We start from the raw sequence: 26,029 nt of genomic DNA on the forward strand, positions 1-26,029 counted from the left end.
AAACTCTGGCTTCTCTTGTACGACGGAGGTGGTTTGCTCTTCCGTTGCCCCGTGGCTTCAGCTCATCTTCGGCAGGAAGGCGAGGCTTCCGCCCGGCGCAGGTGGTAAGCTGGAGCACTGTGCCCCCAAGTGTCTGGACAGCATTTGGAGGAGGGTGCTTCCCTAATTCCAACTTCGGGGATCCCCTAATGGGCGTATTTGGAGCCTCTGGGCCTGGTGTGATATTTAGGGGGCGTCTGCTTTTGAGGAGACCCTTAGGGGGTGCCCTTTGGGGACTCCGGGGTGGGATTTGGGAGTCTGTTTGGGAGAGCACCCCTCGGAGGCAGGGTTTGCAGGGCTTTGGGGAGATTCTCAGGGTCCGTGTATGGGCACCCTTGTCTATGGAGCAGGATTTGGGTTATTCTTCAAGGGGAGAAGTAAAGTTTGAGGTTACTAAAGTCAAGGCGGGACCGGAGGAGGGCTTATTTCAGGACGGGGTGCTGGTGACAGTGCGAACAATCGGGACCGACGTGGCATTGTGGAGGTGTCAGGCCTTTGTGACCTCTGGTTCTGTGATGAGGTCCTCCCGTCGTTTGAGACTCAGGACTGCCAGGCTGGACACGTCGGGGGCCCACAAGTTTCTAAGGGAGAGGGGCCTCCCAGCTCAGGCTGGGGAAGGGACGCCGGAGCCCCGCTCTTCCTGGGCGGACGCGGCGCCACCCGGCCTCTGTTGGTGGCGGCTTTATTCATTATTCATAAGGAGGTGGGGCTGTGGTGGGAGGCCGTTTTTTGCCTCTTACACACCTAGTCCGCTAAAGGTAATTGTTTGTGAGTTATTCACGAGGGGCGGATCAGCGTGCTGAAGGGGCGTTCTGAAGTCTGCCGCGCAAACTAGAGTTCATTGATAATTCGCAAAAGTAAGTAGCGCCTTGAATTTTCTGTGATTTTTCTAGGGGCTCAGTGCTTAATTCACGCGGAGCATGGCTTTTGCAGCTTCATCTTCATGATCTGTGGTTAGCCTTCCCTTACAGGTACCAGGGTTAAAACTTGGCGTCTATCGAAGGGATGAGGCCTCCTACGTTCGTTTCTTATAGTCCGGTAGTCCTAGATAATCAACCGAGGCTCTGGATTCAAATCCCATCGATCGTTTCCAGTTGTGTGATCTTTGGCAAATAGTTCTGTGAGCCTGAATAATGGGTATGAAGATAATGATGAGATAGCTTACACTCATTTAGCCACTTAGCACATTTCATCTTCACGACAGTCCTAGGAGGTAGGTTATTATTACCCCACTTTATAGATAAGGAAACTGGGACACAGAAAGGCTAAGTAGTTTGCCTAAGATCACACAATTAGTGAATGGGTGGGCCTGGATTCAAACCGGGGTGTAGTTCCACAATCTGTAGTTTTAACCAGATGCCATCATGTCTCCCCACCCTACCCCCGCCGCCATTTAATAGTACTACTACTAATATAACATTTAGTATGTGCCAAGCACTGGTCTAAACCCTTTGTACATATTTCTTCATTTAAATTCCATCAGTAGGTAAGTTGCTGTTGTTATTCCTATTTTATGGATGGGGAAACAGTGGCCCAAGTTGGGGGTTTCTCTAGTGGTTTGGTATGCCTTCACTCACAACTAATTTTATATTAATGTAAATATATATTTACATATCTCAACATATTACCTTTATATTAATATATAATATTAAAACAATTTTAACAGTGCCTTGTGCCAGCACTGTTCTAAGGCTCATCCCGTAATTCATATTCTCTGATTTTCTTTTTTTGAGATGGAGTTTCACTCTTGTTGCCCAGGCTGGAGTGCAATGGCATCTCGTCTCACTGCAACCTCTGCCTCCTGGGTTCAAGCGATTCTCCTGTCTCAGCCTCCGGAGTAGCTGAGATTGTAATCTCAGCTGTAGGTGCCCACTACCAAGCCCAGCTAATTTTTGTATTTTTAGTAGAGACGGGGTTTCGCCATGTTGGCCAGGCTGGTCTCGAACTTTTGACCTCAGGTGATCCACCTGCCTCAGCCTCCCAAAGTGCTGGGATTACAGGCGTGATCTGATTTTCATAATAACGCATCTTTGGGAGGTGGATGGGCTCTATTACTGTCCTCATTTTACAGTTGTGGAAACTGAGGCACCTGCCAAATACATGTAGTGAGTTAAGGTTTGATTGGACCAAGACAGCCCTGGTTCCTAAGGGGGAGAATCGGGGGAGGCATGTGGAGGGGAGGCGGGGGCAGGGAGTACATTCCCCCTGGGTTTCTTGGTGGCGCTGCAGCGTTATCTTTCGTTATTTTATTTATTTATTTATTTATTTATTTTTGGGACGGAGTTTTGCTCTTGTTACCCAGGCTGGAGTGCAATGGCGCGATCTTGGCTCACCGCAACCTCCGCCTCCTGGGTTCAGGCAATTCTCCTGCCTCAGCCTCCTGAGTAGCTGGGATTACAGGCACACGCCACCATGCCCAGCTAATTTTTTTGTATTTTTAATAGAGACGGGGTTTCACCACGTTGACCAGGATGGTCTCGATCTCTTGACCTCGTGATCCACACTCTTGACCTCGTGATCCACCTGCCTCAGCCTCCCAAAGTGCTGGGATTATAGGCGTGAGCCACCGCGCCCGGCCTCTCTTTCATTATTCATGAACAGGAAGGCGTGGTCACTGCATTGGCTACAGCATCATAATCCCTATTTGCTGGGCAGGGCATTCTTGAGTGTTTCTTTGCCTTATGCACAATTCATAATTGGGTGGGACCTTTCTTGACCTCTCTGAGTTTCTAGGTTGAGCTACTGCAGCAGCATAATTCATTATTCAGGACCTGGGAGAGTGTGTTTTCCCTGCAGTAGCCCCATTTCCGCGCTTACAGTGTATTAGATGCAGCAATAGGCGGGCATGCCCCTTTTATTCCAACCCACTGGACCTCATGCATTATTCATTAATAAGTTGTGGCCTTGGTCTCCTTGGCTTCCGGGCCGCTGAAAGAACATTATTATTCATGAATGGGGGTGTGTGGCTTCCATGTTCTAGCATCTGCTTTCTGGTTGCTGGTTGATAGTCTACCAATCATCCAACTTCATGCATAACTTATAATTAGGAAGCGTGGCCTTAATGGTTTTTCTTCGCTTCCGTGACAGCCTGGCTGCAACAATTCATTCATTATTCACATACCGTAGGGCTTGGCCTCTGTTTTACCTGTTTTCTTTGTTACTGCCACAATGGCCACCAGGTGGTGCTGTTCCACTTCTAACCGTAGGAATCGCAACCGGGCTGGGAACTTTATGCATGATTCATGAGTAGGCGAGGCCCGCTTGCATCCGGGTTTCTGGGGGTGGGGCCCAAGGTTTTGTTCCGGCCCCAGGCTCAGCGGACGCCATCTTGTGTCCGCGGCTCTGCTGGAGGAGGTGGCGGGGACAACCACAACTACCACGGCCGGGGGAGGAGAAGGCGGCAGCGGCGATCGTAGGCGGCCCAGGCGGCGGGGAGGAGGAGGAGGAGGGTGGCAGCCGGGCTTGGCTTCGGCTCCTTGAGGAGTTGGCGGCGGCGCGACCCGGGGAACCGGCATTGGTAAAAATTCGGTCTTTCACTGCGCCTCGCCCGCGGCAAGGGTTTCGGGGAGGCACTGGAGGGGCCTGAGCCAGCGCTGAGCCAGGCTGCTGTCGGGGCGGGCCGCGGTGACTCCGGCACCAGGAATCAGCAGAGTAGGGAGGGGGAGCTGATCCTGGGGCGGGGCCGATTTTCTCCGGCCAGCACTACCCCGGCTCCCTCTGGTTCCAAAATCTGACCTTGGGTTCGGACCCCAGGATGTGCTTTTAGAGACTCAGGCCCAACATCACTAGTCTGGGACCCGATCCCGTCCCGAACCTTATGTATCAGATCAGAACTCTACCTAGTCTCCAATAGAGATTTACGGGAATCAGCATTGCTGACCAAAGCTCCTCGCCATTGAATGCCATTAAAGACCTTCCCCAGAATCTCCTTTGAGACACCTCCTAGCTTCTCAGTATTTGTCCTCAAGGCTTCCAAGATGGGCTAGACCTCGAAGGGGTCCATAGGCCCTTTATCTCTGTAAGAGAACCCTCTTTAGCATTTTCCTTCAGACCCCCCCCATCCCAGACACATGCTAGCTGCGCTCAGAGCTTCCAGGGGGACTAGACCCTGTGAAAAGCCATTTGGGCCTGGCCTTTGTGTTGGGGACCCCCCTTTGCCACACCTCAGATCTCCTAACCCCTCCCTGGTCCTAGTGCCTCTGCCCAGTATTTCTACTCAGAGACCCCTCTTAGCATCTGCCTTGAGAGACTCCTTCAATTCCTAGACTCTATTCTTAGACACTTTCTCTACTTTTATGGAATTTCTCCTTTTTCATACTCCCAGGATTCAGAAACTACTCCTGAGAGGCCTCAGCATCTTCCCCATCGGACACTTTTAACCTCCAGAGCCTTCCAGGGAACCAGATACCAGGGAGGAACTGTTTGGATGCATAATCCTCCATCAAATAGCCCTTGCGAGCATCTGCTCTTGCAGACCCGGTTGGCTTCTAGCCCCTTCCGTCGGAGACTCGCCTCCCCAACCCCACCCTAGACCCAGTCTCTGCCTTCAAAAGTCAACCTGGGTTCTAGCTCTTTTTTCACAGATTCCTTATCCTCACATCAGGCCTCAGAATCTGCCCTCAGATCTTTTCAAGGTCCCTAACATCTGCAGTCAGGGGCTTCGGCTTCTGCTTTCAGCCTCCTTGGACCCCAGGATCATTGTCAGATGTCCCTTTCCCCCACAGGCCCTCTTTTTCTTTTTTTCTTTTTTTTTGAGATGGAGTTGTTCACTGTGTCACCCAGGCGGGAGTGCAGTGGTGCCATCTCGGCTTACTGCAGCCTCCACCTCCCAGGTTCAAGCAGTTCTCCTGTCTCAGCCTCCCAAGTAGCTGGAATTACAGGCATGCGCCACCGCGCCCAGCTAATTTTTTGTATTTTTAGTAGAGACGGGGTTTCACCATGTTGCCCAGGCTGCTCTCGAACTACTGTCCTCAGGTGATCCACTCGCTCTTGGCCTTCCAAAGTGCTGGGATTACAGGCATGAGCCACTGTGCCCAGCTATGGCCCTCTTGTTTTCCGCCGCAGTAGAAAACCCCCTTTTCAGCATCTACCTTCAGCACCTCCATGGGGTCCTACATAATTGGTCAGAAAAACCCAACCCCATTTGGGGACCTAGCCAGTGTTTGCTTACTAATCTTTTAAAGGCCTGAGCTGTCTGGGCTCAGCTTCCCTTATCCACCCACTCAGAGCAGCTGTGATACCTAGCATGTCCAGTCAGAGATGCACACAGGGCCTTTGTGTTCCATTAGAAACCTGTCTCTCAGCCCCTCACCAGCCACCCTCACAGCCTCGTGGGACTCTGTAGTAGGAATGTCAGATCCATCTCTCCTCTTGCATGTCCCTATTATTTTTAGTTAAAGATGTCTCTCTGCTACCAGCATCTGTCTCCAGAGCCTCGACCTCCTCCTGATGGAGACTACCCCTCCCCCTAGACCCCAACATCTTCCTGTTGCCTCCTCAGACTCTAGAATCCCCCAGCCATTCCCTTTGCAGCTTCCATGGGGCCCGGCAACTGTCCTCCTACCTCCTTGCAGCCTCTGGGGGCCTCCATTGCAATTTTTCAGCCCTTCAAAAGATCCTTTTCTAGAGATCTGGATTTGAGTGTTTTTCCTAACACCCTGACCCAGTCCTTTCCCTCCCAGGACTTCTAAGATCTCCTTTCCCATTTGTCTCAGAGCCTCCTTGCACTTACACAGCCACTTCCTGATTCTCCTCTCACATTCCCAAGGACTTCTCAGTTAACTCCTCCCGGAAAGCTTGACATGCCCCAGCCCCCTCCTCTATGCCCTAGCTTCTTCTCCATCCTGCTAACCTGCCTCCCCTCACACCTCTAAGACTCCTCCCTCCAACTCTCTGGTTTGGGAATAGAAGCTTGAAAATCTTCAGTTTGGAGACTCAAGTGTGTTTAGAAACAAAGCCACAGTTCAGCTTTGTCAAACAGTTCGCAGTATGTATGTTATGATGGGGGCCTCAGCAAATGTTGAGGGAGGAAGGGTGTAGATTGTTTTTCTGCTGGGGGTGGGGGATCTTTAGCTCCTCTCCAGAGTTTCTGTCCCAGACTCCTGCTTGCCTTGAGACAGGGCTGTTCCAAACCTTTGCAGTTGGAAGTCCACTTGAACAGTCATCTGAAACTTAGCCCCTTGCTGCCTGAACTAGGGGTGCAGAGGTGAAATGTCCAGATATTAAAGTGCTCTGTAGCCTTGGGTCATCTCTGATTTATGGAGTGAGGAGATGGTGTGTCCCAAGCAAACTGACCAATGACAAGGCAAGGAGATAACTAAACAATGGAGGCTACTACAGGTGCCCAGGGAGGAACTCACATCCTCAGGTCAGTGAGTTCTGACCACAGACCTTGGCTTCTTTAACCCTGCCAGCAGCTCCTTGAAGACAGTTTCGTTTGCCCCAGCTTTTTGGAGAAAATGAGTCCCCTACCCCAGGTCAGAGTCAGTAAATGGAGAATATAGTTCACCTTTGTCTCTAACTAACTAACTTGCCAAGCTTCTTGCTACTCAGGTTGGCTCTTAGCATTCCCAGCAATTCAGCTGGCTATTTCAGGGGCTCCAGCCAGCCTCCTGCCTCCCCTCATCTCCCATTCCTTAGCCCTCTGGATTAGGCCCTGAGCCCAGGGGCAATCAGCATACAGTCCCCCACCAGCTACATGCCTCTGGACGAGTCAGTGGGGTTCTCTGAGCCTTTGTTTTGTCATTTGTGATTTGGGCATAGGGTTATCTGGGTCATGGGGATTGTTAAGATTAGACAAAGCCCTTTCCTCTTTGATTGACATGCAGTATGCTCTTGGTAGATAGTAGGGAGCTCTTGTCATTGTGGTTGGTGCTAGTGACAGGTGCCAAGATGGAATTTTAGGTACTTGGGATACTTAGTGTCATAAAAGTCTCAGTGTAGGAGGACCTATGTGAACAGAAGACTCGGTGGCTAGAGGAGCACTAGGAGTGAGGGGAAGTGACATACCAACTGTAGCATCTGGATACAGTCACCCCCACCACTAGATTTCACTTCCACAGCAGGCTGTATTGTTCTGTCTCTGGGACCTAGCAGGTGACCCTGGGCAAGTTACTTGACCTCGTGAGCTCACGTTTTCTCTTTTGTCCGGCAAGGACGCTAAACTCTGCCTTGCTGGGTCAGGGTCATGGAGGGGATGAAACGTGATAACACAAGGAAGCAGCTTGGGCTTCAGAGTCAGCAGATCTTGGTCTGGTCCCAGCTTAGCTACGGTGTGGGAATTTTGGTCACTGAACGTCCCTGAGTGAATTTTTTTCCCTTCACTTTAAGTTGTGGGGGATAGTATTAATAGCAGTCCAAGCCCCACAGGAGTACCCTGAGGACAGAGTGACACAAGGCTTAGAGAAGTGCTTACTATGGCATCTGACACAGGGAGGACTCCTAATAAATCTAATACTCATTGATCATTGTAGTTAACCTGTTTAAGGGACTCCGCATGCAGATGAGGCTTGGGACGTGTTTGTTTTCTCTTTCTGCAACCTCTTGTATTGGTCTGTGTCAGTTTTCCCCTCCCAAAGTTGGGGCAGGGTTGGGCTGTATAAAACTTTCCACCCTGAGCCAGTCTGGGGACTGGGTTCTCAGCAAGTTACTGCTCCTGCCATCGTGCCACCCTGATGGATGTCCAAGCCTGGCGCTTCCCTCCTGCACTCTCCCTTCCCCCGCCATCACTGGGATTAAGGGAGAGGAGAATGCCTGCTTATTATTGGCTGCCTACTCTGTGCCAGGCTCTATGCTCTGTGTTATTTATTATCTCGACAAACCCATGGGGAAGGTAAGTGGTATTATCACCCCTGTTTTATAGGTGAGAAAACTGAGGCCCATGGGGGTTAATTATTACTGTTAATGAGTGGCAGGCAAGATTTGAAGCCAGGTCTGTCCTGAATCCACTTCCTCTGACCTCTCTGTACAAGTGCATTCTTGTCAATTCCTTTCACTCCAGGATTGGAGTCTCTCCCTCATTATCCTTGGCTGGGAAGAAGCAAATGGCTTAGTGGTCAGCAGTGTGGATTTGCAAGTCAGACCACCTGGGTTTAGATCTTAGCTCTGACAGCTGTGTTACCCTGGGCAAGTCCTCACCTTTCTGTGTCTGTCCCCTCTTTTCTGTAAGATGGGGGTAATAATACTTAAGTCTTCCTTTCCCCCACAGTTGCTGCTAACAGAAAAACAGTAGCCACGTGCCCCAGGCTCACCTCTGACCTTCCTTTTCCCTTCCAGATGTCCAGCTCGCCGCTGTCCAAGAAACGTCGCGTGTCTGGGCCTGATCCAAAGCCGGGTTCTAACTGCTCCCCTGCCCAGTCCGTGTTGTCCGAAGTGCCCTCGGTGCCAACCAACGTGAGTGTCCTCTCCCTGGAGACTGGCAGGCAAGGTGGTGGGTGGGAAAGTCTTGTATCACTGTCTATCCGTGTTCCACTCCTGTGTGTCTCCCTGAACTTGTTCTTCCCTCTGTCCCTAGGGAATGGCCAAGAACGGTGAAGCAGACATAGATGAGGGCCTGTACTCCCGGCAGCTGTAAGTAGGGCCAAGCCTGGGCTGAGGGGTGGAATGGGAAATTGAGAGGATAGGTGTGGGTGGGGCAGGCCCTAACCTGGAGTACCCCCTAACCTGGCAGGTATGTGTTGGGCCATGAGGCAATGAAGCGGCTCCAGACATCCAGTGTCCTGGTATCAGGCCTTCGAGGCCTGGGCGTGGAGATCGCTAAGAACATCATCCTTGGTGGGGTCAAGGCTGTCACCCTACATGACCAGGGCACTGCCCAGTGGGCTGATCTTTCCTCCCAGGTACCTCTTCCCCACCTCTTTCTCCTCCCCGAGGCAGCACCCTTCCCGGCGCCACAGCCATTTCACCTTTTCCCCTACTGCATCCCCTTATAGTTCTACCTGCGAGAGGAGGACATCGGTAAAAACCGGGCTGAGGTATCACAGCCCCACCTTGCTGAGCTCAACAGCTACGTGCCTGTCACTGCCTACACTGGACCTCTCGTTGAGGACTTCCTTAGTGGCTTCCAGGTATCTTGGGGTACCACCCAGCCTTCTGCCCATTTCTCTTAGAGCCCATTTCTCGTTTATTCAGTAGTGTTCAATATTGATTTAATGGGTCAGCCTGAATGTCAGGTTTTGTGCTGGGGGACTAGAGGATGCAGGCAGCAGCATTTAGCTCCTGGCCCTCCCTGCCTTTTCAAATGGTACAGCATAGTGGTTGTGGGCACAGACTCTGGAGCTAGACTGACTTACGGTGGGTCTCCAGCTCTGCTAGTGTGACTTCAAGCACGTTGCTTCATCTCCTGTACCTTAGTTTTCCTGTTTGTGGTCAGTGTGTAGTAGTAGCACTGGCTTCATGGACTATTTGTAAGGGTTAAGCACGTGGAATTGTAGCTGGAACATGATAAGGACTGGATGGGTGTTTGTTAATTAAAAAGTCCAGGCCAGAAAGAGGTACTCTGAGAGCTGAGAGTCGGCCCTCAGGGATCCCAGGTTGCCAGGGCACTGCAGCTAAATCCTGATGGAGGAGTAGGAGCTCACCCGGGTGGGTAAGGATGGACATTCAGGCAGAGAGCAAAATCCCAAAGATCATGGCGGAGCAGGCGTTGTCTTGAGAATTGGAAGCAGGTGGGTGTGGTAGGAGTGAGCTCAGACTTTGGCTGGAGACAGAGTTTTACTCCAGTGTCTCACAGGGCATGGCAGGCTCCTGTAGGCAGACAGCAGTGGGTGTTTGTCAGATAATGAGTCACCTCTTCCAAAAGCCATCCTCCCAGCTACCTCTTCACCTTTTCTGGTATAGTCCAGAGATTCATTTTTGACCCCCACAGTGTCTGATGCACAGTAGGTGCTGTGTTTTTGTGAAAGAGACTGACTCAGCAAAGCCTGGATATGTCTGCCATGAGGACTGCCTGAGTCCTCCACACCAGCCCTCCACCATTTTCTCCCCTTCACCCCAATGCTGGGCCTGAGCCTCCATCTCTCCACAGGTGGTGGTCCTCACCAACACCCCCCTGGAGGACCAGCTGCGAGTGGGTGAGTTCTGTCACAGCCGTGGCATCAAGCTGGTGGTGGCAGACACGCGGGGCCTATTTGGGTGAGTGCTGGCCTGCACCCCTCTCTGTTGCCTTTTCCCCTAACTCCTACCAGGCTCAGGCCAAGACCCCCAGGCTCTCCCTGCCCTCATCCCTTCACAGGTACCCAGGTTTTGGGTTCTGTGTGTTCATCTCTACCCATGTGGCCCAAGTACCGTCTTACATCCCAGCAGCGATAGGCTGAGTTTGCTCAGCAAGTTTTCACTACTATTTTGAGGGACCTGTGGGGCCTGTATGTGTGTGGGAGTCGGGTACCAGCCTATTGCCTCCCTCTACAGGCAGCTCTTCTGTGACTTTGGGGAGGAAATGATCCTCACAGATTCCAATGGGGAGCAGCCACTCAGTGCTATGGTTTCTATGGTTACCAAGGTAAGGAGATCAGCCCTGTGGTTCCTGGCAGACAGGTGGGCTGTGGTAGTCCTTCCTGTCTGCTCTTGGTACCCTGGGCCTGTTTCTGAGACTCACTTTTCCTTTAACCAGGACAACCCCGGTGTAGTTACCTGCCTGGATGAGGCCCGACATGGGTTTGAGAGTGGAGACTTTGTCTCCTTTTCAGAAGTACAGGGCATGGTTGAACTCAACGGAAATCAGCCCATGGAGATCAAAGTCCTGGGTGAGCTGGGACCGTGAGGGAAGCAGAGGGGAGGTAGGAGATAGGTTCCTAGGTTCTGGCCAGGGAGTTGAAGGGAGAAAATACGGCCCTGGGTTTGGAGTAAGGGGAGACACATCCTGGTGTTTGAGATGAACTACAGACAATCCCGGGGGGGTCCAACAAGAGCTGGTGGGCGTGGGGGAGAGGCGCTGTGTTCGAACTATTCCTGGGAGTAATGTATGCCTGGTATCCGAGCTGAGCGGGGAAAGGTCTCTGGTGTTTGAACAGGGCAGATCAGAGAATCTACTTGAGTGTGAGCTGATTTGGATGAGGAGCAGAGAAGGTCTTCCCATGTAGACTTAGAGCCAGGGTCACAGGGTCTCACGGAGTCTGAGCTGGGTCTGGGGCACAGGAGAGAGAGTTTCTGAAGTCCAAGTGGAGCCTGGGGTGGGGGGAGAAGGCTCCTGTTGTCTGAGCTGAGTGGGGGGCGGGGGGTTCCTTATCTTGCAGGAGTTGTGGATTTTAGGGAGAATGGGTAGACTGACAGCTCTCTTCCTGCGGTCTGTAGGTCCCTACACCTTTAGCATCTGTGACACCTCCAACTTCTCCGATTATATCCGTGGAGGCATTGTCAGTCAGGTCAAAGTACCTAAGAAGATTAGCTTTGTGAGTGTGTCGATGGGAGCATTGGGCTGTGGTGGGTGGTTCTAGGCATTCCCGAGTTCTCCATTCCTTCTTCTGGTTCTTATGGACTCCCGCTTCCCCTGCCACAGAAATCCTTGGTGGCCTCACTGGCAGAACCCGACTTTGTGATGACGGATTTCGGCAAGTTTTCTCGCCCTGCCCAGCTGCACATTGGCTTCCAGGCCCTGCACCAGTTCTGTGCTCAGCATGGCCGGCCGCCTCGGCCACGCAATGAGGTGGGTGGGTGGGCAGGCAAGCCAGCAGTGCAGACATGCCTGGTACTGAAGGCCCACCATGCCTCTCTGCCTGTCCACACTCCCTCCCCTCACTGTGGCCTGACAGATCCTCTCTTGGTTCTTTCTGGCCCACCAGGAGGATGCAACAGAACTGGTGGCCCTAGCACAGGCTGTGAATGCTCGAGCACTGCCAGCGGTGCAACAAGGGAACCTGGACGAAGACCTTATCCGGAAGCTGGCATACGTCGCTGCTGGGGATCTGGCACCCATAAATGCCTTCATTGGGGGCCTGGCTGCCCAAGAAGTCATGAAGGTCAGCATGGGTGGGGAGAGGCAGGGTTGGGGTGGGCCAGGTGCCTCCCTGACTCCATCAGTTGCTCTCCATCTGTGTCAGAGCCCTGTTAACCACTGACCACCCCTTTTCTCCTTTCCCGTCTCCAGGCCTGCTCTGGGAAGTTTATGCCCATCATGCAGTGGCTGTACTTTGATGCCCTTGAGTGTCTCCCTGAGGACAGAGAGGCCCTCACAGAGGACAAGTGCCTTCCGGTATGTGGGTGGGACTTGTGTGGAGGGCATCATTGGGGGCATTTCTGGGGAGGCCTCTCTCTAACTCTGCTCCCTTCGCATTCCTTAGCACCAGAACCGTTATGACGGGCAGGTGGCAGTGTTTGGCTCAGACCTGCAAGAGAAGCTGGGCAAACAGAAGTACTTCCTGGTGAGTGGTACCTTGGATGCCTGCTCCCCTCACCTCGGCCTCTGGCCATCTCCCCTCAGGCTTCCTTCAGCATGCCATCCATGGTGCATTGCCTTTGCCATTCTTATCTTGAAGGAAAGCCCAGTGCACCCCTGTTTCCTCCTCTGGTGCCTCCTTCCTCACATGACTGTGTGTCATTTCTTAGAGTCCTGGGCCCTGAAGATGTGGTATTAGTCCCTCTCCTCATCTCAGGGGAGTAAGGGGTGATGGGCAGCTTCACACTAGCCTGCATCATCCTGACCAGCCTCTGTCTGTCTTTTTGGTTGCCTCTTAGGTGGGTGCAGGGGCCATTGGCTGCGAGCTGCTCAAGAACTTTGCCATGATTGGGCTGGGCTGTGGGGAGGGTGGAGAAATCGTCATTACAGACATGGACACCATTGAGAAGTCAAATCTGAACCGACAGTTTCTTTTCCGGCCCTGGGATGTCACGGTGAGTACGGTGGGTGTGGGGACTTTGTCATCTCACTTTTCTCCTTTTTTTTTTTCCCCTTTGGAGATGGAATTTCTCTCTTGTTGCCCAGGCTGGAGTGCAGTGGCATGGTCTCGGCTCACCTCAACCTCCATCTCCCGGGTTCAAGCAATTCTCCTGCCTCAGCCTTCCTAGTAGCTGGGATTACAGGCATGCACCACCAAGCCTGGCTAATTTTTGTATTTTTAGTAGAGACTGGGTTTTTCCATGTTGAGCAAGCTGGTCTCAAACTCCTCACCTTGTGATCCACCCGCCTTGGCCTCCTGAAGGGCTGGGATTATAGGCGTGAGCCACTGCACCCATCTCCCTCCTTTTTCTTGTTCCCTTTTTGTTTTTGTTTTTGCCTTGACCTCGTCTTCATACTGGTTGAGATGATATGTCCGGGGTCCTCAGAACCACTCTCAAGCTCAGTTCACCGAGAGAATTCAACAGGATTCAGCATATAGTTGTGCTCGTGGCTATGATTTATTATAGCAAAAGGATACAGAGCAAAATCAGCAAAGGGAAAAAGCTGGTGGGGTGAAGTCTGGGAGAGGTGGGAGCAGCTCTCTAGGAGTCTCCTCCCAGTGGTAGTTATACAAGGTGGCCTTTATTTCCCCAGTAGCAATAGTAACGACAGTAATAGCAACAAAGTATAACATGAAATATTGCCAACCAGGAAGGCTTGTTAGACTTAGCACCCGTGCTTTTACTTGAGGCTGGTTATGTAGGCACCCCCTGCCTGGTACATAGCAAAATGTCCAGACTCCTAAAAGGAAAAGTGTTCAGCATAAACTGTATTGTTTGCATGAACAGTTTAGGCACAGTGAACCACTGATAACAGGTAGGGAGTGGTGGGAACCTTCCTGAATTCCGGGTTCCCAGACTCCAGCTGAGGGCCAACCTTGGAAGCAGCATTTTCAAGAGTTGCAGTTTCAGTCTCCTAGGCTTACACTTCTTTGCATATATGGAAACTGAGTTGGTTATACAGGGATCTCTGAGAAGCCTGTGGGGAACAATGTCACTTTTGCTTACCCAGGATTTATTCTCCCTTTCATTTATTCATCAAATAGTTATTGAGGTGCTGTTTTAGGTATTGGATATACCAAGGAATAAAACAAGATTCTTGGAGGGGAGGGGAATGGACAGCAAACAATAGATACAATACGATCGTGAGGTATAGAGTTAATGTTGGTGATGAGTGCTCCTCAGAGGAAACAGCAAAAACCAGATAAGGGAAGTCAGGGAGTCAGGGAGGATGGTTTGTAGTATTGATGATGACAGTGGTTAAGGAAGGTCTGAGTTCTGCAAAGACCTCGAGGATATGAGGGACTAGAGCGCCCTCTGCTGCAGAAGAGTCCACGCGAAGATTCTGAGGTGGGAGAGGTCAGGGAACCAACTCATTTTACCCTAAGTGGAGGTGGGGTCCAGGGGAGGATTCTGAGCAGAGAAGGGACAAGCCCAACTTGGGCTTTGGAAGGATCCTGCTTGTCTGGGTGCCAGCATCCTGGTGGTGGTTGGGGGAATCTACATAAATCCTGGGTGCTATTACCTGAAAAAATAGTAAATGTTAGACAAAAGAACAGGTGTCTGGCACACTGTCTCCAGTCTATTCCTGTCTACAGCTTCCCTTTCCACTGAACCCCACCATATGCAACATAGTCCTGGCCATGTGCCATTGTCACAGACCATCTCTCCTGCTAAACCAGGGAACCTCCTAACTCAAGGCCTGGGTCTTCCCCAGCATTAAGTAAATCAGTCTTAGGTGGACAGCTCTTTATAGATGTTTGGGCCAGGTGCAGTGGCTCGTGCCTGTAATCCCAACTCTGTGGGGCTGAGGTCTTTGAGTTCAAGACTGCCCTGGGCAATATGACAAAACCCTGTCTCTACCAAAAATTAAAATATTAGCCAGGCATGGTGGCATGCGCCTGTGGGTCCAACTACTCGGGAGGCCGAGGTGGGAGGATCGCTGGAGCCTAAGAAGTCGAGGCTGCATTGAGCCATGATCACGCCACTGCACTCCAGTCTGTGTAATGGAGAGAGACCCTGTCTCAAAAAAAAAAAAAGACGTTTGTTGGGTGCACAAATAAGTGAGCTCTGTTACCCTATCCCCACTCTGGAACTGTACTTTCTTACCCTTTAGAAGTTAAAGTCTGACACTGCCGCTGCAGCTGTGCGCCAGATGAATCCACATATCCGGGTGACAAGCCACCAGAACCGTGTGGGTCCTGACACGGAGCGCATCTATGACGACGATTTTTTCCAGAACCTAGATGGCGTGGCTAATGCCCTGGACAACGTGGATGCCCGTGAGTTTAGAGGCGGGTGAGGAGGTCAGGGGCAAAGTTGTATGTGTTTGGGTGTGTATGTACCAAGAGGGATGTCTCTCCTCCTGTCCTCTCCTGACGTTCCTTTCCTGGCTCTTCCTGTGTCCTCCCCACAGGCATGTACATGGACCGCCGCTGCGTTTACTACCGGAAGCCACTGCTAGAGTCAGGTACACTGGGCACCAAGGGCAACGTGCAGGTGGTGATCCCCTTCCTGACAGAGTCGTACAGCTCCAGCCAGGACCCACCTGAGAAGTCCATCCCCATCTGTACCCTGAAGAACTTCCCTAATGCCATCGAGCACACCCTGCAGGTGATCAGCTGTGGGGGAAGGGAAAGAAGCCAGGCATCTGGCCGGGCCGCTGCCTCTTGGCCCCCAGGCCCTTGCCTTGCCTTGCCTTCAGATGTTGCATGCCTAAGTGTAAAATGTGCCTTTTTTCCAAGCCTCCCTCCTTTACTTCCTACAAGGCAGCCTAGGTTTCTAGAATGACTCATTACTTTTTCACTTTTATTTCAAAATTTTTTTCAGCATACAGAAAAAAATTTTTGTTGAAATTTTTCAAAAATTTTTCAACAAATATTAAGAATATTATGAATACTCAAATACCATTCCTCACCTACATTTAACAATGCTTAATGTTTTGCCACATTTCCTTCTTAGATTTATATAGATTTTTCTTCATGCTTAAATGTGTCACAGACATCATAATCCTTTACTCCCTACTATTTCAGTGCCTCTGCCAAGTGAGGAAATGTTCCTATAGAACAGGGTTGGAGCTTCAGCACTACTGACATTTGGGGCTGGATATTTCTTTGTCATGGCGGGGGGGGGTGCCTTGTGCACTATAAGATGTTTCTTGGCATTCCTGACTTCTGCCCACTAGATGCCAATAGCACTCCCCCTCCATCATGACATCTGAAAATGTCTCCAGATATTGCCAGATGTCCCCAGAGGTGCCACATCACTCCCAGTTGAGAACTACTTCTGTCTAACCAAAACATCATCTTCATGCTGAACAAAATTAGCAATAATTTCTTACTATCTCTTCCAGTTATCTATTTGTCTCTAATACTCAGTCCATATTCAGGTTTTCCCCAGCTGTTGCTCAAAATGAGTTTAATAGCTGGTTTGTCAGGATGATTCTGTGTGTATGGTATATGTACCTGCAGAACAGTGCACATAACTAACATCTAGCTCGAGGGTATCCAATCATTTGGCTTCCCTGGGCCACACTGGAAGAATTGTCTCAGGCCACACATAAAATATACTAACACTAACGATAGCTGATGAGCTGAAAAAAACAAAAGAAAAAAGGTCCACGCATAAATCTCATAGTGTTTTTAAGAAAGTTTATAGATTTGTTTTGGGCACCATTCAAAGCCGTCTTGGGCCGCATATGGGCCACAGATGAGACGTTTGATCTAGCTGAAGTTTTACAAAGTGAATACACAGGTGACTAGCACCTGGGCCAAGAAACAGACCTAGGGATTACGATTGTGCTATCAGAATAATTCTTAGTACAGTGTTTGAGGCCAAACCATTTAGAATAGTAGGAGTATGAGGGTGGGAACAAAACAGGGAAGAGGAAAAAAAAACCAGCTCCATCTGTCACTTTCTCTTCTGACCCTGTGGTTCCGAGTGGATATGTTTGTATTTTTGCACCCACCACAGTCTTACTAGGTCATGTGTAACCTTGAACTTAACCTCTCTGTGCCTCAGATTCCTGCTCTGTAAAATGGGAATGACAGTAGTATCTACCTGACAGGGCTATTGTGAACCACTTGGCATTTACTGTGTGCCTGGCACTGTTTTAAACAAGCTTTAAATATATACGTATTTGCACATTTCTTCCTAGCAACCCCATGAAGTAGGTATTACTGTTGTAACATCTGTTATAGAGATGAGGCATGGAGGTAAAGATGTTACCCTGCGTGCCTGAAGTCACAAGACTAGGTAATATGCGCACAGCTGAAATCTAAACCTGAATTTCTAACATTTGTACCCTCCAAACCACCACACTAATGACTGCAAACTGTCTTAGGAATTCTCAGAGGCCAGAAGCTCTGTCTTGTTTGCTATTTTATTTTTGGAGACAGGATCTCACTCTGTCACTCAGGTTAGAGTGCGTTGGCACAATTCATAGCTCACTGCAACCTTGAACTCCTGGGAAGTGTGTGTGTGTGTTCCTGTTATATTGACCAGACAGGTTGCAAACTCCTGGGCTCAAGTGATCCACCTGCCTCAGCTTCAAAAAGTGCTGGGATTACATGTGTGAGCCGCTGTGTCCGGCCTCTGTCTTGTTTTCTGCCGAGTCCTCGGGGCCTGGATAGGGATCATTTGTGGTTTGGTCTGAGTTTTTTCTTTTTCTTTTTTAAAAATTATGGTAAGATATACTTAACTGAAGTTTTTCTTTTTTATGAAGGCATAACATATCTAGAATGAGGTACACAGATCTTAATATATTTTTAGGCGTGGCTCACACCTCTAATCTCAGCATTCAGGAGACCAAGATGTGAGGATTGCTTGAGGCCAGGAGTTCAAGACCAGTCTGGGCAATATAGCACGGCCCTGTCTCTACAATAAATTTTTAAAAATTAGCCAGGTGTGGTGGCATGTGCCTGTGGTCCCAGCTACTCAGGAGGCTGAGGTGGGAGGATTGTTTAAGCCTGGGAGGTCAAGGCTACTGTGAGCCATGATTGTGCTGCTGCATTCCAGCTTGGGTGACAGAACGAGACTTTGTCTCAAACAAAACAGTTTTCCACATGTGCATAACACTATTGTAACCGCTGCGCAGATAAAGTTCATTGGTTTTTCTTTTTCTTTTTTTTTTTTGAGGTGGAGTCTCGCTTTGTTGCCCAGGGTGGAGTGCAGTAGCACAGTCTCACTGCAAATTCCACCCCTTGGGTTCAAGCAATTCTGCCTCAGCCTCCCAAGTAGCTGGGATTACAGGCAATGTGCCACCACGGCTGGCTAATTTTTGTATTTTTAGTAGAAACAGGGTTTCACCATGTTGGCCAGGCTGGTCTTGGACTCCTGACCTCAAATGATCTGCCCACCTCAGCCTCCCAAAGTGCTGGGATTACAGGCCTGAGCCACCAGGCCTGGCCTTTTTCTTTTGAGACGGAGTTTTGCTCTGTTGCCCAGGCTAGAGTGCAGTAGTGTGATCTCAGCTCACTGCAACCTCCGCCTCCCAGGTTCAAGCAATTCTCCTGCATCAGCCTCCCGAGTAGCTGAGATTACAGGCGTCTGCCATCATACCCAGCTAAGTTTTGTATTTTTAGTAGAGGCAGGGTTTCACCATGTTGGTCAGGCTGGTCTCGAATTCATGACCTCAGATGAACCACCGCCTTAGCTTCCTAAAGTGCTAGGATTGCAGGCGTGAGCCACTGCGCCCGGCCTGGTTTTTCGATTAAGGTGGGGGAGTGGGGAAGGCTGGGGAGCCTTGCAGAACAGCTGTGTGCCGCCTCCTTGCTTTATTCACTAATGATCTTTCTAATGTCTGCGGAAACCCATTTTGTCAACTGTGGCCACATGTAATCCGTTTGCTGTGTCTGCAGTGGGCTCGGGATGAGTTTGAAGGCCTCTTCAAGCAGCCAGCAGAAAACGTCAACCAGTACCTCACGTGAGTAACTTGAGTGCCCTCTTGCCCTGTCCCTCCACCAGCCAGGGCATCCCGCCTGCTCTCCTCATCACAGTAACACACTTGGCACCAGGTATACTTTTCACATGAATGAGTGGCTGCTTGGGCCTCATGCTGTTAGGGGTCGGGACTAGTTTTCCACGGAGAAAGTAAGATTGCTCTGAAGCCCATTCCTGAGGCTGAGGTATAATCCTGTCCTCTCTCTTCAATTCCTGATAGAGACCCCAAGTTTGTGGAGCGAACACTGCGGCTGGCAGGCACCCAGCCCTTGGAGGTGCTGGAGGCTGTGCAGCGCAGCCTGGTGCTGCAGCGACCACAGACCTGGGCTGACTGCGTGACCTGGGCCTGCCACCACTGGCACACCCAGTACTCAAACAACATCCGGCAGCTGCTGCACAACTTCCCTCCTGACCAGGTAATGCCCATTTGTTGGGTGCATTTGGCAGAATGTGTTTCCCTGAAATGGGAGCCTGCTGTGGGCTCTCAGTGTGGGTCCTCAGTCCAGCTGTAGCAGGTGCCCTGAGGCATGGGGATCTGAGAAGAGTGATTGAGCCTGACCTGCTTTTTTCCCACCCTAGTTCCTTTGAGCAAGAGGCTTGGTCGCTGTTTCCCTTGACTGTGGTATGGACTGAGTCATACCTAATTCCCCGTCAGGGCTGTAGGGAGTGTGGGGGAGAAATTCTGGGGTTAAGAGCACAGGAATCAATGTGGGTTCAAATCCAGACTCGAACTTAGGCAAATCACGTAACTTCTCTCTGTACCTCAGTTTCCTCATCTGTGAAGTAGAAATAATAGTAATCTACCTCATGGGGGGTTTGGGGAGGATTAACTGGTATTTATTAATATGAAGTTAGTACAATGCCCTGTAATCCATGAGAATTTGTTAAATGATAGGCTATCTAGCACAAAATGCCTTCCCAGGGATTGGTAATTGTTCTCTCAGCCTGATCTCTGGTTCAACCTTGTGGGACCCTACAGTTGGGGTCATTTGTGGTTGACTCCAGCCCCCATCGAGTACCCAACTCAAGATAGTGAGTTAGGGGCACCTCTGGGGCCTACGTGAAGCGTCAAGGTTGTCAGAGAGGCCTTCACTGTCAGGTCCTGTTCTCAAAAATCTCTTCATCCCTTATAGCTCACCAGCTCGGGAGCCCCGTTCTGGTCTGGGCCCAAACGCTGTCCACACCCGCTCACCTTTGATGTCAACAACGTAAGTCTCCTCTCTGGGGTCTCCTGGGGTCAGGTGGAGGGTGAGTAGGTGGGAAGGAGGTGGCGGTTCCCCACTCAAGGACTATGTGCTCACCTTTTCCTGCCCTGCCTTCTCCTAGCCCCTGCATCTGGACTATGTGATGGCTGCTGCCAACCTGTTTGCCCAGACCTATGGGCTGACAGGCTCTCAGGACCGAGCTGCTGTGGCCACACTCCTGCAGTCTGTGCAGGTCCCTGAATTCACCCCCAAATCTGGCGTCAAGATCCACGTTTCTGACCAGGAGCTGCAGAGCGCCAATGCCTCTGTTGGTGAGGGTGTTTGGCCAGTTGGCCAGGAGTCACCTCCACATGTCCCCTGCCTAGTCCAGCGTCCCCACCAGTCCTGTACCCCTGGCTCTGCTCTGCTCTGGGACCCCAGGCCTGAGGTTTACCCATACCTTCGTTTGAGCCTCCCTTTAACATGAAGAGGGTCGGTTGGGGCAGATTATTTCCCTCCTTCCTTCCCACTCTCTGCACTCAGGAGAACTTGCTGTTTTATTCTTGCCCTGTGTATTTCCCTGAGTTTTGTTTTTTCTTCTGTTTCTTAATCTGTTCATCTAGGAGGTATGATCTCCACCAGCGGTCTCTCTCCCTTGATACCTTCCTGCCTTGTCTCCTTCCAGATCCGCCCTGATCTATACATCTACCTCCATGTTTCTCTGTATGCATCTTCACCCTCCATAGTTTGGGGCTGCAGTTTACTGACACCCTCCTCCCAGCCCTCGTCTATACATATTTTTCCATTGCCCTTCCCTTCTGTATATAATGCTTCTGTAGCTCTGTAACGCCCCTACATTTACCTTCCTTATATCTCCCCTGTCTTCCTCTCCATAAATTTCCCATTTCCCTTTCCATGGTCCCTATCTTCCTTCTGAAATATCTGCTTCATGTTCCTCTGTGTATGTCTTTCAATCTTTCCTTCCATATCTCTCATCGCCTTCATATATTTCCTCCATTTTTCTCCTCCCACCTGTCTTGCCCTCTGTATATACCCCTACTCTCCCCCTTTTGTATCTTCTCCATCTCCCCCCATATCTCTCCTCGGTATCTATATCTGTACATTTCCCCCAATTTCCCCTCCATATATCTTTTGTACTCCCCTTTTCTTCCCTGTATGTTCCATCTTGCTCTACATTCTTCCCAAGATCTTTACGTCTTCCATCTTGATTTGCCCATCTCCACTTTATTCCAACATGTTCATTTCCGTTCCTTAGTGTCTTTAGAGGTTGCTCTTGATAGTCTCAGCTCTTAGTCTCTGTTTTTCAGGTCTGTACTCTGTTCTCCTCTACCTCTCCTCCTTGTCCCTTTTCTCTCCCAGGATGTCTCTCCTTTCCAAATCCTTTTTCTACCCGAATACCTTTTGCCCCACCCTGGGCTCCCATTTCCACCTCAGACCTTAGCTTGGGATCTAAAGGGCTGACAGTGTTCCTCTCTTCATGCAGATGACAGCCGTCTAGAGGAGCTCAAAGCCACTCTGCCCAGCCCAGACAAGCTCCCTGGATTCAAGATGTACCCCATCGACTTTGAGAAGGTACGGGATGGGGGCCCAGGACAGGAAAGGAGGATGGACAAAGCATAGACGGGCTGGAGAAAACAGGAGGAGTATCTGGTGCCAGCCCCAGGCCTTTGGGGGGTTCAGATCATGGGCCTGCCACGTGGCTCTGAATGAGTAGGTGTTCCCAGCCATTCCTTTGTGATCTGGGAGAGTCCAACAGGCAATTGCAGTAGATGATACACATTTTCTTTATCGGCTCCTCTCCCCACTGCCTTCATACCCTCCCCACTCATAACAGGATGATGACAGCAACTTTCATATGGATTTCATCGTGGCTGCATCCAACCTCCGGGCAGAAAACTATGACATTCCTCCTGCAGACCGGCATAAGGTGAGGGGAATCTAGACCTGATGTTCACCCTTCTCCAGGTTTGAGTTTCCCACCTGCAGCCCCTTTGTAGACCCTGAGGCTCTTGTACTTAATTACCGCCCGCTTTTGCCCCTTCCTGTCTCTCAGAGCAAGCTGATTGCAGGGAAGATCATCCCAGCCATTGCCACAACCACAGCAGCCGTGGTTGGCCTTGTGTGTCTGGAGTTGTACAAGGTCGTACAGGGGCACCGACAGCTTGACTCCTACAAGAATGGTTTCCTCAACTTGGCCCTGCCTTTCTTTGGTTTCTCTGAACCCCTTGCTGCACCACGTCACCAGGTGGGGGCCTGCATTGGAAGGGGGGTTTGGGTGAGGTGTGTCTGTGTAGATCTGGTTCTATTTGCATCATACCCTGTTACCAGGTGAGGGTTTCTATGTGTACCTACACTTTTTATGCATCCCTTTTTCATTTATTCATTAATCACATTGTTTGAGTACATGCAAAAAGATGGGATATTTGAATTGTGCCCTGGGAGATTATTAGTAATACGATAATGGCAGCCAAAATTTATTGGGTACTTCTACATTTAAGTGCTTTGCTTGCTTCATTCATGAATTCACTCAAATATTTATTGAGTACCTGTTGTGTGCAGGAACTTTTCTAAGTTACATTCCTCCAATAGATTATATAAATAACCTATTAAATGATTTTGGAATTAAAAAAGGATAAAAAGAGGTCAGGTGCGGTGGCTCACACCTGTAATTCCAGCACTTTGGGAGGCCAAGCTGGGTGGATCACCTGAGGTGCAAGGTTCGAGACCAACCTGACCAACATGGAGAAACCCCATCTCTGCTAAAAATACAAAATTAGCCGGGTGTTGTGGTGCATGCCTGCAATCCTAGCTACTCGGTAGGCTGAGACAGGATAATCGCTTCAACTCTAGCCTGGGCAAAAAGAATGAAACTCTGCCTCAAAAAAAAAAAAATTAGCCTGGCATGGTGGTGGGTGCCTGTAATCCCAACTTCTCAGGAGATTCACTTCAACCCAGGAGGCGGAGGTTGCAGTGAGCTGAAATCGCGACATTGCACTCCAGCCTGGGCAACAAGAGTGAAACTCCATCTTAAAAAAAAATACTAAGACTTGAGAATACCAGGGGGCAAGGGGATGTGTTTGAGATTTTGTGTGGGATGGTCAGAAAAGGTCTTGCTGAAAAGATGACATTTGAGATCGGACTTGGAGGAGGTGAGGGGACAAACTGCAGGCTTGGTGAGTGGGGACACATTCCAGGCAGAGGGACCAGCTCTTGAAAGGGGTGTGCCTGGCAAGTTGGAAGAATTCAAAGTCTGCAGTGAGTGTGAGATTGAGGAGGGTAGGAGACAAGAAGAAAACAGAATTTCAGTGCTTAGGGTGAGATGGGAGCCACAAGAGGATTTTGAACAAAAGAGGATTTTGATCTGACTGAACATGTCTGCGTAGGGGTGAGGGGGGATGGAGACAGATGGGGGCTGGACCCTCTGGGATGGTCTTCATCTTATTCTCCCCTCTTTGTCCTGCAGTACTATAACCAAGAGTGGACACTGTGGGATCGCTTTGAGGTACAAGGGCTGCAGCCTAATGGTGAGGAGATGACCCTCAAACAGTTCCTCGACTACTTTAAGGTAAGGCCTCTTCCTCACTCTCACCCAACCTGAGGGGGCAGGGTGTGCAAGGTGACTTGCCAGCCTGTACACCCCCATGACACTGCTGTTCCCTTTTCTTCTCCAGACAGAGCACAAATTAGAGATCACCATGCTGTCCCAGGGTGTGTCCATGCTCTATTCCTTCTTCATGCCAGCCGCCAAGCTCAAGGAACGGTTGGATCAGCCGTGAGTTGGCCAATAACCAGGCTGGGGAAGGCCCTGTATGGATTGGGGAGCCTCAATGTCCAGCTGTCACAGTGCGGTTCACTGCCCCCACTTGCCTGCCCATCCTCTCTTGCTTTCTGCCTTCCTGACCCTATACCCCCAACCCCCTATCCCCAGGATGACAGAGATTGTGAGCCGTGTGTCGAAGCGAAAGCTGGGCCGCCACGTGCGGGCGCTGGTGCTTGAGCTGTGCTGCAACGACGAGAGCGGCGAGGATGTTGAGGTTCCCTATGTCCGATACACCATCCGCTGACCCCCATCTGATCCTCTAGGCCGGCCCTTGTCCACCCCTCTCCACACCCCTTCCAGCCCAGGGTTCTCATTTGGCTTCTGGCAGTGACCCAGCTAGCCAAGCCTGGTATTCATCATCCCCCTACCTGAATCCCTCTTGCCAATGCCTTCTACCTTGTTTGAAACCTGAATCCTAATAAAGAATTAATAACCATCACATTGCCTCCCCTGCTGGTTCCAGGGAAGGGAGGGACTTTCTGGAGCTATCTGTTTCAGATGGTAACTCAAGAGGGCTCAGCCTCACCACACCTGCCAGTTTTCTGGGCAAAGAAAATATAATTGCCACCTCTTCCTGCCCTCTCTGCCTAGGAAGAGATGGAGGCACCAGTGAGGCCATAGTGAGCAGGTACTTGGGTCCATGCGACCATTAATTTGAGCTGGGTTCAAATCTTGCCTTCTCTGTGTCCTAACTGCTCTGTGAAGAGGAGAGTTATGGTGACCAGGGTGCTACAGCACGGTCACCATGCCTTATGTCCTTATGGCTGATCCCCTCCCACCTGGCTCAAAGCACTTAGACCATGGACAGGCCTTTATATAGGTCATGGTTTCCAGCACCAGGAATGCCTGTGGTGTTAGTTCAGCTTCCTTGCTGCAAGGGTGTCTTAAACCCCTCTGCTGGTCTGAGGAATGCCACTGCCTGCAGGCATACTTTGTGATTTTTATGGAAAATTTGGCTGAGAACATCTGTAGAGGAAAAGCCCCTTGCCTGCCTTATACGCTGCCCTCCTCAGCCCCAGGGCTGCCTGTATTCCCCTTGAGGATCTTTGGCCTCCTACCTTGGAGAAGACAGCTGGCTGTGGGGACTGAGGAGTGTTCTTCGCTTAGAGCAGGTAGCAGGAGGCTTGACACCAGGGCCACCAGGATTGCACAACTGCCATGCTCTGTCCTTGGTCTTGGCTGAGTGCTCCAGACAGTTGAAAGCACTGCCACATCTTGGCCTTCCTCTATTGTACTGGTTCCTGGTGGCTAAGGAGTCCATTCATACTTCTGTCCCTCAACTAGCCAAACATCTGTTTCTCTACCCTACTTCAGAAACAGGATCCCTCACTCTTCTACTCTGTTCCTGAACTGGCTTGATTCCCATCACAGCCTGTGCCCACATCTGCTGCCTCCTGTGCCAGTTCCTGGTCCCAGGCACAGTATATGCCCTTGCCCACCTCCTTCTGACCATTTTATTTTCTTGGCCTTGTCTGCTTGGGTGGTCTCATCCTTCCACAGTTTCTTCCCCACTAGGACATTGAGGACAGAGGCACTTTCCCTTTGGTATCTAGTGGTGATGCTGTCAAGTGGAAAGTTTTTCCCACCACAGGCACTTTCCCATTATTGCTCTAGAGTACCCTAGACACTCCACACCGCAGTCCACTGGCCATACCGCTACAGCAGTTGAGGCTTGAACACAACTGATTGTCTTTCTCCAGTATGCCAGCTCCTTTGCAGACACTCCAGACATCTTGTTCACTGCACCTCCCCCATTATAGCTCCATTTCTTCCCCACCACAATTCCTGGATCTCCTTGACACCTTATTCATACCTGACACCCTTCTCCATCAAAACCAGCTTTTGAGTCACACATGAATCCTGGTTGCATCTTAGTCATTTCCCCTCCACCTGATTCCATTTAATTCTGTGGTTTGTCTACCACTGTAACACACCAGCCAGATGGGAGATCAGGGCTCAACAGGCAGGGGTTGCATAATTGCACTGAGCCCCCTGCACCCAGTGGCCACAAAGGACAAGGTGGGACAAAGGTTTCTCTTGTCACTGCCTGGAACTATTTGCCATTCAGGTGTTCAACAAACATTTGTTGTGTGCTGTGTACCAGTCACTTTCTAGGCACGTGAGACAGCGGTGGATAAAACAGATCCCTGCTCTG

General features: G+C 50.5%; 1 protein-coding gene across 4 annotated transcripts; it reads left to right on the forward strand.

Annotated features, from left to right (window-relative positions):
• UBA1 (ubiquitin like modifier activating enzyme 1) lies at nt 1–24,313 on the forward strand. 4 transcript variants are annotated; one of them, XM_035289302.3, is made up of 26 exons: nt 1–104; nt 8,314–8,430; nt 8,552–8,607; nt 8,708–8,876; nt 8,970–9,104; nt 10,064–10,170; nt 10,447–10,537; nt 10,649–10,781; nt 11,329–11,426; nt 11,534–11,680; nt 11,817–11,993; nt 12,122–12,226; nt 12,315–12,395; nt 12,709–12,864; nt 15,026–15,191; nt 15,326–15,522; nt 18,768–18,832; nt 19,070–19,265; nt 19,983–20,057; nt 20,176–20,365; nt 21,538–21,626; nt 21,889–21,981; nt 22,108–22,299; nt 23,518–23,619; nt 23,726–23,826; nt 23,983–24,313. In XM_035289302.3, exons 2-26 carry the CDS (start codon nt 8,314–8,316, stop codon nt 24,116–24,118), a joined length of 3,174 nt encoding a protein of 1,057 aa, XP_035145193.1. In that variant the 5' UTR covers nt 1–104; the 3' UTR covers nt 24,119–24,313. The 4 variants fall into 4 exon arrangements, with proteins under 4 accessions (XP_035145193.1, XP_035145195.1, XP_035145192.1 ...); XM_035289304.3 differs by lacking the exon at nt 1–104 and adding an exon at nt 605–896; XM_035289301.3 differs by lacking the exon at nt 1–104 and adding an exon at nt 3,365–3,556.
• Nucleotides 24,314–26,029: the final 1,716 nt, after the last annotated feature.

Source organism: Callithrix jacchus, chromosome X, assembly GCF_049354715.1.
Source record: "Callithrix jacchus isolate 240 chromosome X, calJac240_pri, whole genome shotgun sequence".
In the NCBI taxonomy this organism is placed as follows: domain Eukaryota; kingdom Metazoa; phylum Chordata; class Mammalia; order Primates; family Cebidae; genus Callithrix; species Callithrix jacchus.